This window comes from Ceratina calcarata, unplaced genomic scaffold (assembly GCF_001652005.2).
Source record: "Ceratina calcarata isolate Rehan_Ccalc_2016 unplaced genomic scaffold, ASM165200v1 scaffold125, whole genome shotgun sequence".
Lineage (NCBI taxonomy): Eukaryota > Metazoa > Arthropoda > Insecta > Hymenoptera > Apidae > Ceratina > Ceratina calcarata.
This window is the reverse complement of record NW_017133515.1, coordinates 18285-29583: the sequence shown is the minus strand read 5'-3', so window position 1 is coordinate 29583 and position 11299 is coordinate 18285. Positions and strand designations below refer to the sequence as shown.

The 11299-nt window shown below is 37.2% G+C and overlaps 1 protein-coding gene across 1 annotated transcript in view; it reads left to right on the top strand.

Annotated features, from left to right (window-relative positions):
• The window catches only part of LOC108627153 (semaphorin-1A-like), a gene marked incomplete at its 3' end in the record, with an annotated part of 266616 nt that extends 258105 nt beyond the window's left edge, over positions 1-8511 (top strand). Inside the window, exon 6 of the mRNA XM_026815541.1 lies at positions 8424-8511. Coding sequence (XP_026671342.1) covers positions 8424-8511 — 88 coding nt within the window. The remainder of the gene's footprint in view (positions 1-8423) is intronic.
• Positions 8512-11299: the final 2788 nt, after the last annotated feature.

The following is an 11299-nucleotide window of genomic DNA, read 5'->3' as shown; positions in this document are numbered from 1 at the left end:
ATATTCCATATTTTTATTACATTTGATCATTCATCGAGGGTTGAAAAGCTGAAAAATTTATATTTATAAATCCTCAATATTTTAGTTACTTCGTTTCTCTTTATTTAATATTTTTATATCATATTTTTTGAATTCTACACACGATAATTAATGCGGATAACACCGCAACGAGAAACTAGTAAAATTCTTCCTAACATTTTAAAAATCTGATCTGATTCAACATTTTATAAAAATGTTTTTGAATTGCCACGAGCACAGCAAATTGGGATATCGTTTCGACTACGTATATATTTCAATTTGCGTCGCGGCACACATTTCCGTCTTTGTAGAAAGTTTAAGAGCCGCAACGAGTGCGCGAAAGAGTCTATTATGTCCTTTGAAACCGGGCGAAAATTAGAAGCTTTCTTGGCCGCGCGGCCGTTTCTTCTTAGTTGCGAAAATTACAAGTTCTCGACGTGGTACCGCCTGCCTACGCAGATCTCTCTGTCCCTCTCGCTCTTAGTTTGTGCAAGTTAAAAGCTGTTGATGTAGCGCTACGTTGCTTCGTAAGTTAAATCTGAAGAGCACTTGACGCAGCGTTGTGTTCTTCTTCGGCTTATGAACGCTGCCCGGAAGTCTGCTGCTGCGCTGCGTGTTCCTCGTTTGCAAAGTTCCGTGTTCTTCGTATATCTCTTGTCTTTTGAAACTTGGAAATAATTCGAATAATATTATGTCGAATCGGTTGACAAGTTTCCTTCTTGTTACGAAAAACTTCCAAGTAGTTTATTTAATCAATAATCGAAAATCGCTGTTGCTTTATGTACACGATTCAAAATTAATAGAAGAAACTAAGTCTAACCCATTTGCATTATGAGCTCATATATGCGCGGAATTTTCCTGGCCATTATCACGGAAACGCAATAATTAGATCTACAAAACGTAGACGATATTAATAATGATCAAAGCGTAAGTAATTTTGTATGGGAAGAAAGAAATGATCAACCTAAATTGCATTAATTTATATCCGTGATGGACATTTATTTGAAGCATCCAACATAGAAATTGTGAATCATCAGAATAATTGTAGACTCTTAACAACATCAATCACTACAATCTTGACTCGTGCAATAAATTTTTGCGAGCTACAGATTCGCAACCCCGTTTTCTATTACGCACCCGTTATTATTTCCTGTTTCACCCTTCCTTCGCGTCGAATTCGATGCGATGCGGCGCCATGAGAAGCGCACGCCTCGCATTGCATGTCCCCTATCAACTCGCCTAATTGGAGTTAGTCGGAACGTGAACACGCTAATTTTCTACGGGGTAGGTTTCCCTTCAGGCGGGGGCCTAGCTGATCTGAATGCGCGAATATTTCGCCGAACCCGATGTCAGCCGGTAATTAATAAGATCGCGTGAGTGCCGAGAATAATTTCTCTCCCCCGTCAAACGTGTGCAGCTTTCTAACGTCCGTGTAGATTAGAAAAAAATTACTGGAGTACGCATTGAATTACTCAATCAAATTTTATATTAATTCTCTTTCGTCAAAAGCGTGGCCAGTCACGTTATACTATAATTATAAATCTAATGCATTTATAAGACCCGATCAAGGATCTTATTAGGGATTATAAATATGTTTTGTAATGAGTTTATTTTTCTATCTGACATTTGTATCTTCTCAGGTCTAATTGAAATGAGTCATTCGTTGAACCGAAGAGAAATCCGAGCAATTCGTTTTTCAATTAAAATCCGCTTCCGATTTCGAATTTCTGTTTGAAATCTCGATCGCATTCCTCATCGCGAAGGCGGACCACGCGCGCGGTAACCCGGGTCGCGTACGTACGTAGGTCTCGAGAGGGAGAGAGAGACGATTCGAAAAATTTCACGTACGAGAGATCAGCGTGGACAACCGCGGTAATGCCGCGTTTCTAAGCGTCATGCATATAAAGAAATTGGAACGCCACGCCGAGGAAAAGGAACGTGTCGCGTTCTCTGTCCTTGGGAGACGTTGCCTCACGTACGGACCGCGACTGGGATCAACTTTTCTCCTCTCCGTGTTCCCTTAGATCTCGTTTATGCCCTCCGCGTCTCTGTTTTCCCTACCGAGAATCCCGTTTCAACGCGTCTTCCTCATTTCGTTTTCCTTCTTTTCCTTCTGTTTCCCAGCTCGCTCCTTGTTCTCTAAGGTGCGTACAGTTCCTCAGACAAGTCGTTCTCGAAGAAACTCATCCCCGGCTCTTGGCTCATTTTCAATTGCCTTCAAGGATAATCCTTCTTTCTAACGATAACTCATGATAATAAATAAAATTGCTATAACAGGAAAACATTTCTTAAAATTTATATAAATTTACACAATTTACACATTTATATAAATCTCCTTTTCCTTAAAAATAGGTATACATTTATTACGTTACAATGATTATTAAATTAATTGTGTACGTGTACATTCGAGTATCTGTACAAATTCACTATAGAACGGAAAAACAATTGTCTCGTTCCGCGAGCATTTTTACAATAGTTTGAAGAGTGTCGGGATGAAAGGAATAACGATGCTACTCCAATTTTCTCATGCATACCTCTAGCACTCTTCTCTCTGGGATTGTCTTTCCTTATAGATGTGCACATAGATACGCGCGTTCTTGTTCCCTCGCGTTTATTACTTCACACGTTACGCATTTTAATTATCTTGCAAGTTCAAGCATTTTCATATACGTTCCCAATTAATCGTAAATATCAGGTATTATACAAATGCCATAATTTAGTACTCTCCATTTTTATTATTATTATTTATCAATTTTATGAGTCGTCCAAATTGCAAAATTAAGCTCTGCCATTTTACAAGATAAATAAAGGAAATCGATATCTTATCTAGTTTCTTATAATTGCACGAGCGTTTCGCTACTGAAAATTAGTGTCTATCTGTGTATGTGTTGGTAGAAATAATCAGACCTGCGCTAGATAAATACCTCGTTCGACTTTCACTGGAACTATCCAACCTGGCCCTAACAAAAGCTACGAATTATTGCCGGAACGTGTGGATTTTCTCTGAAAACCTGTCGGTTCCCCGGCACAGGGTACCACGTCACCGGAAATACAAATACGAAAAAGGTCGAAACTGGGGATGGGAATAAAGTGGCTGGCGAAACGAGCCAATCTCGACAACGCTTCTTCGCGTGCGCACAATCGATAGATACATTGTGTGCGGCCAAGTAGCTGCACACGCGGATGTACACCGATTTTTCCGAGTTTCTTCGTTTCTTCGCGATACATATATGTATACATATACGTTTTGTGTGTCTTGTATTGGCACAGGTCGGGAATTCGGAATCGGGCCGATGAGCCCGATCTTTAATGCACTGTTTTCTGTACACAATACTCGTCAGTTCCTCAGACAAGTCGTTCTCGAAGAAACTCATCCCCGGCTCTTGGCTCATTTTCAATTGCCTTCAAGGATAATCCTTCTTTCTAACGATAACTCATGATAATAAATAAAATTGCTATAACAGGAAAACATTTCTTAAAATTTATATAAATTTACACAATTTACACATTTATATAAATCTCCTTTTCCTTAAAAATAGGTATACATTTATTACGTTACAATGATTATTAAATTAATTGTGTACGTGTACATTCGAGTATCTGTACAAATTCACTATAGAACGGAAAAACAATTGTCTCGTTCCGCGAGCATTTTTACAATAGTTTGAAGAGTGTCGGGATGAAAGGAATAACGATGCTACTCCAATTTTCTCATGCATACCTCTAGCACTCTTCTCTCTGGGATTGTCTTTCCTTATAGATGTGCACATAGATACGCGCGTTCTTGTTCCCTCGCGTTTATTACTTCACACGTTACGCATTTTAATTATCTTGCAAGTTCAAGCATTTTCATATACGTTCCCAATTAATCGTAAATATCAGGTATTATACAAATGCCATAATTTAGTACTCTCCATTTTTATTATTATTATTTATCAATTTTATGAGTCGTCCAAATTGCAAAATTAAGCTCTGCCATTTTACAAGATAAATAAAGGAAATCGATATCTTATCTAGTTTCTTATAATTGCACGAGCGTTTCGCTACTGAAAATTAGTGTCTATCTGTGTATGTGTTGGTAGAAATAATCAGACCTGCGCTAGATAAATACCTCGTTCGACTTTCACTGGAACTATCCAACCTGGCCCTAACAAAAGCTACGAATTATTGCCGGAACGTGTGGATTTTCTCTGAAAACCTGTCGGTTCCCCGGCACAGGGTACCACGTCACCGGAAATACAAATACGAAAAAGGTCGAAACTGGGGATGGGAATAAAGTGGCTGGCGAAACGAGCCAATCTCGACAACGCTTCTTCGCGTGCGCACAATCGATAGATACATTGTGTGCGGCCAAGTAGCTGCACACGCGGATGTACACCGATTTTTCCGAGTTTCTTCGTTTCTTCGCGATACATATATGTATACATATACGTTTTGTGTGTCTTGTATTGGCACAGGTCGGGAATTCGGAATCGGGCCGATGAGCCCGATCTTTAATGCACTGTTTTCTGTACACAATACTCGCCTGACCTACATCCTGTCATGAAAAAGGAATTTGTGAGAGTATAAGCCAGTTTTAATTGCGATAATCAAATGAACAAGTCTCGATCTTATCTTATCTTATTAATACTGTAGCTCTAAAACTGGCTATAATTTGTTTATTTATTTATTTATTATTATTGCATATATTAACAAGAACGCTTTTTTATATGCATAGAAATTTAAATCTGAACGATCAGTATAGTTTAAGTAATTGATCACACAAAGTTAATTATATAAAGGAAAGGGAGAGCAAAAGTTTAATGGTAGTGCGAGACGAGAAAGTAAGAATATAATTTCCGTCTAATTACATGACTGGGTCATTGAGTATGTCAAATAAATGACTTAGTTTATTCGCCATCGAGGCTAATCTAGTCATTATCCTTAAGTGTCGAAATCTGAATTTGAATCTCTCAATAGAGAAAACTTGAGAAGGTCTAAGACATTGAGTTTAATTTGTGCCAATGGGGGAGGAGAATCGACATTACAATTTCATAAATTTTGCAAGAAAACAATTTCTGATATCATTTTTCTTTCCTCAAGCGTAATCATATTAAAATTGCACATGATTAAACAATAGTCATGATCACTATAGCTCATGAGAGAGTTAGTTAACAAATTGATGACGTAAACAGTGTTAAATACTCTCCAGAGATCTCCTAAATAATAAACAAGAAATGCAAGCAAAACATTAACAAGATCATTTTTCTTTCCTCAAGCGTAATCATATTAAAATTGCACATGATTAAACAATAGATCATTGAACAAAATTGATTTTACAAATTTTTGATCATTGAACAAAATTGAATTTACAAATAGAATTGAACAAAAGATCACTATAGCTCATGAGAGAGTTAGTCAACAAATTGATGACGTAAAGAGTGTTAAATAATCTCCAGAGATCTCCTAAATAATAAACAAGAAATGCAAGCAAAACATTAACAAGAACTTTTATAAATTCATGTTTGTGATCATTGAAAATTTGTTTTATTGACATTATTTATTGAAGCAATTCTCTATATCATTTGATGTTTGACCACATTTTTCGCGCTAAATAGTTGAGCTATTAAATGGCAAATATCAGTCAAACCACTTGTTGTGCCTCCACATGCGAATAGCAAACATTGCTTGATGGTTAAATGGATAATAATAATAAATTACGGGAATTATAGCAAATTATATAATTAATTGAATAAACAGTTGCGCGAACGTTAATAGCGTTAGATCCGGATTAATGTAATTAAACCATATCGATCATAAGTTAATAAACAGCCGCTCGATGTCAGTGTGTAATTGAAATTCGAAACATCAAAGTATTAACAAATGGCTATACTATGTATACTCTCTTGTTTTCGAACATCGATGGAAAATCGTAATTAAAAATCGTACGGATATCGATTGAAAAATATTACAAAGCAAATAGCTGATGTCAATCAAAATGTGCAGTTTTTAGAAATGCTGACACCAATTTCGAAACTGCAGGACTTTTTAGAATAGCATTTGAAATAGGGAATATGAAACTGATTCCCCAAGGGAAAAGCGAGAAATCAACGTGGAACAAAAAAATCTCTTTTTTTCCTACATACATGATGTATGTTTTCGAGAACAGCAATTTCGGATTTGACAAGCTTCTGCATATTCATTTGATCTCTATTACCAGAAGTCCCTTGAGCTACAATCGGCTCTCGCTCGCAATATTACGTTACAATAATTTGCATGAAATAAATAACGGTACGCAAAAGTTTAAAACGATTGTGATAAAAAGTTCTTTTTAATCATCGTTGTAAAATACTTTTCTAATCAAGAGTATATTACGTTATAAATATTCGATTTTATAAATCCCTTAATAAATGCATAGTCCAATACATAAATTTTGAATGTATCTAGAATTGGAGCAGATGTTTGGAATTCGCTAGCCGATCACGTGTGTTGTTCTCATAAAGGAGGCAGCACGCAAATTATTCAAAATAATAATATTGCTTATTACTATTTCAATACAGGATAGACATCTCGAATATCAAATGTTTCGCAATAGTTATCGGCCACTTATTTTTTTTAATGACGTTTTGCAATTTTTCATCATGCCTACGAACTATCGAACGAATACCTTGAGAAATGGAATTCTGCTTCTTTTCCATTTCCAATTTTTATTGAAATTTCCATCTCCATTACGAGCGCGGGCTTTTATATTCTACAGAGGGTATAACGAGATAATCTCCTCGCAAGGCGACGCTACGGAAGCACAGTTACAGAATAAATTGCACAGGTCGAAGGAACGAGAGGAGAAGTTGTAATTGGCGCGATGTTATTACGTTTAATTAAAAATGGGTGAGGGATAAGTTGTAAACGGAGTTAATCTCTGATTATAAACAGTTCCTCTATTTATTCTGCGACGTTTTTCCTCGGAGATTCTCGCAACCAATACTCTTCCACGAGAGTTTACGAGGACCTTTCTTTTATTATAATTATCAGACTTCAGATTACTTATGCATTTATGATAATACATGTTGAAAAGTAATAAGATACAAAATTACACAAGACAATTGAGAATCGAGGAAAATAAAATGCTTCATATAAATCATATAAATAATATCTTTGTTTTATATTCATTTTATGTATAGTTATGTTAGTTAATATTACGGAAGTTGCATGGGTTAGTTTAATTTAATTATAATATAATATAAATAAGACAAGTTTCTAGGGTATGGAGGAGCGAATGATTAAATTTCTAAAAGTGTAATCCAAGTCCTATCCTTGGATCAATATGGCTAGAACAAAACTTTATTATTTTATATAGATAATTTTCTTGTTTAACGTATTATATAATCCACAGTTTGATTATTTCTAAAAAGAAAAAGCAACATTCGATGACGTTACAGCAAAATGCGAGTTGAATTGAGTTTGCAACATGCAGTCTTCTTTTTCTTGGATATTTTTTTATTAAGAGGCGAGACAGAGAGACTTTTCTCGAGGAAATTCCAAGCCAAAGATATTTCCCTTGAGGAGTCGGGTAAATCGTCTTGGGCCAGGGTTAACTTCGTGCAAGTTTCTGTGTACCTCTCACGTGGCTTCGGTTAATAGTTAGCCGGTGTATCGATTCAATCGGTTTTAAATGACACACTTTCAATCAGCCACTGTTTCTCAAAGTCGAAATAAAACAGAATAATTGCTCACGTTGTATATAAAATATTGAGAATAGAAATCAGGAATATTATAATTAAAGTATAGCACAGATAAGAATATAAAATTGCCTTAAAACTAGTATTAGTCTTCTCTAATTAATCATTTGATTTAGATACCATTTGCGTTAAACCAGAATTTACATTCTCTGCTAATAATTAATAACGAAACCTCTGGAAGACATTAACAATTTCGAAGCGCTTCATGAAATATTCATCGTACTGACAATTCACGGACTGGTTTACACGCGAAGTGCACCGGTTTCGTTAAAAAGGGAAGCACCGCGAACGCATCGTTGCACCGGGGCGGGAAAATAAGGTCGGTGAAAGATAAGCCGTTCGTTGCGCACACAGGAAACGCTATTCCTTCCGATTGCGTGACTCCGTGTATTTTTTCTCATTCTTTACTCGGACACAGAATGAGTTGCTCCAATTGCTTTCGTGAAGAACTTTCGTAGAAAAAGATTTTCGAACAATAACCGTTGTCTATCAGGCAACGGTTATTCATCGGATGTTGAAAGGGCGAGGCTAATGAAGCGATCAGACCGTTAAAAACGGCGGGCCAAGTTCGCTTGGTCGCATGCAACGCTGCTAAACAGCCGCGATGTACGATTGTTGACCACCGTTCAACGAAAAGGTGCGAGTTTCTCACGCGATTACTGACGTTGATACCTGTTCGTGTTCCAGGATGGCGCGTACGCGAAGGAGAGCGATATGGACGGCCTGGGACTATGCCCGTACGATCCACGGCACAACAGCACTGCGGTGTTCGTCGGTGAGTTAATCCGGATAACATACATACATTTTTCCGATATCAAAAAGTGCTGAGAAGTAAAGTCTCAATATCAAACTATCTGCTAAATAATAGAGCAATAGGATTCGAATGTTATGTCATTTCATAAATGCAGCACCTGTTGGTTCTTACCCATATGCATGTACCTATTTTGCCTGAAATTAGTCAATTTGACTCACATCCGTCGAAATAGGTGTGGCACATATGGATTTTTGTAACTAAGGAATGGGTAGGGGAAAGAATTAACCCCTTGACATACAATGACGAGTTTGACTCGTCATTTATTCCATTTAATTTAAATGAGTCAAATTGACTCGCTCCGGCAATGTAGTGTTAAAAAGAAATTATATTCATCAGTCTTTTCATACGATAAAATGTTAATTTTAATAATTTTGAATGCAAAATGTACAGAAAATAGATGATGTATGTTGCGAAACTTGCTATTTTGATAAGAAATACCAGTGACGAAGTGGAAAATCGAGAAAAAGCGAATTAGACAGGTAAATATTATCGTCGCGGATAAGTATGCAAATCGGCAGCTGTCCGGGAGGCGAGAGTTGGAACTATTTTAGGGGCTGCCGTGCGACGCGACGAGATACGATCGTTTTGCGTAACAATTTCGCCCCCGTCTCGCGATCTCGCGGAAACGATAAGGAAATACCTTTTTATGCGCGAAAGGCGGCCACGTTTTAAAGGAGTTTGTTCCCTGGGGAATTTCGAGAGCTTACGGGAAACCGGGTAGGCGATCACTTTCAACATTCAGTGTATTAAAACGATTATGTCCTCGGTCTTAAAAGAGAAAAATGTTCTGGCTTCGCGAAGTTTCGTACTTCTTTTTTAAAAGAAATATTCAGTATTACAGGATCTTAAAGAATATTTATTATTATTCAAAAGAGAACTGGAAATAGTATTTGTACTAAGAGGATTAGGTGTCTGTCAGGTGGAATGCAAGTTTCGAATCATAAATTTTTATAGTTGTTCGTACGTTGTCTTAAATTTGATTGCAATCGTAGGGAAGAGAGGTGGATAATTTAGCGGCATAAAAATTCAAGGAATCTGCATAAATTGAATGTTCTCAATTGCTCTTAGCAGGGGAACGCGTTCAACCGTAGAAATTCAACAATATCTCATATTCATTCGGATTAACATATCAGATTGCGGCGTACGCGTATCAGACATTTTTATATGCCTCGTACCTATTCTTTTTATTGGATCGTTCCTAACCGCTTATCTCCTCAAAGTCCTCGTAACATATGCAGATTTCACTTCGAACATGTATAAATGAATATAGGCATTAGCGATATCTGAACATCGCGATTCCAAGTATTTCGAGTATGAAATTCTACGAGGGATTTATTTAACTTTATCTATGCATTTCGCCAAGTTGAAAACGTAAGCTTGTTAAGGGTTAATAATAATCGGCTTGGGATTGAAATACCACGGAGGTGTGACTCGCGTGGTCGGAAAAGTTCACGGTTTAAGATCGATCCGCCGAGGTCAAAAAAGGTAAAGGCAAGGTTGTTTCGGCATACGTAATCCTGTGAGCTCAACTGCCGTAAGTGTTACGAGCGAGGTTTAATAACTTCTACGTTATGTACTTGACCCACGTTGTACAGCTAATTCACGCTAGGCAAACGTTATCGTTATCGACGACGTTAAATAATGCGTCTCGACACGGTTTCCATTTCGCGAATCCGTAACTGTTCGTCCGGCTGCAACGATCGTGACTGCAACCTTGTTTGCAGGGCATATACTGCAGAACGAATTCAACGAATGCTACAATTACTTTTCTCGCTTCCGGTTAGCTCGTTGGATTTAATTTCCGGTATGCATTTGTTCGCTGTTTTATTTTCACCCAAAACAGTTTACAGATTGATCGATGATAAAAAATGTACGTTTCACTATAAGTAGACATGAAGTGAGACAGCGTATTTTTCATTATAAAGAAGCCAGTTCATGATTTGATTGAAGATTTCACATTGATTGATTTTATTACTACGCTAAAGTGACTCACAAGTTCTCGCAAGATTGCAATTGGAAACGATTATGCCAATTGTTTACGCGTTGTTTTATCGTTAATAAGAGGGACGCGTACGCGAACACGCGTCGGCCATAATCGAATAACGTGGCGTCAGCGAAGATCAACAATGGAGAAATATGCGGAAGTTAGGTGGATACACGATGCGGCTGCATCGTTCGCTCGTGGCATATCGATACTCGCCTCGCGTGAAAGTCACGTCACGATCACGAACAAAGAATTACATGCACAGCTAACAATCATTCTCTATGCAGAGAGTCTCCTCTTCTACCCATATGGCAACACGCTTTATATTATGGAATAATATTTCATTCCCTTGACGCAATTATATAAATAATGTGACATAAGGAAGAATGTACTGATGTAATAATTACTTTTATCAAATGTCTTAGAAAATTTGGTAAGAATTCACATTAGTCCCCCCAGCCTTTTCATATGAAACTCAGGTCAGTGTTTTTCGTTAATAATTCAAAATCTGAGTCTCACTTTGTATTTTGCCAAAAGAAATTTTGGTTCAGATTCAACCCTCTTCTAACACTTTTTCTGGAACACCCTGTATGTATACAACCCTCTAAAATATAATTCACTATGTGCTTAGACAGTCCCTCTGCGGGGGCCTTCCAAATAAAATCAGTCCAATCCATTACCGGCTACTACATCTGTTTTTTAACACTAGATCTACCAATTGACTTGTTTGGCATGTCTTATAATATAATCATTATTCATACTCAG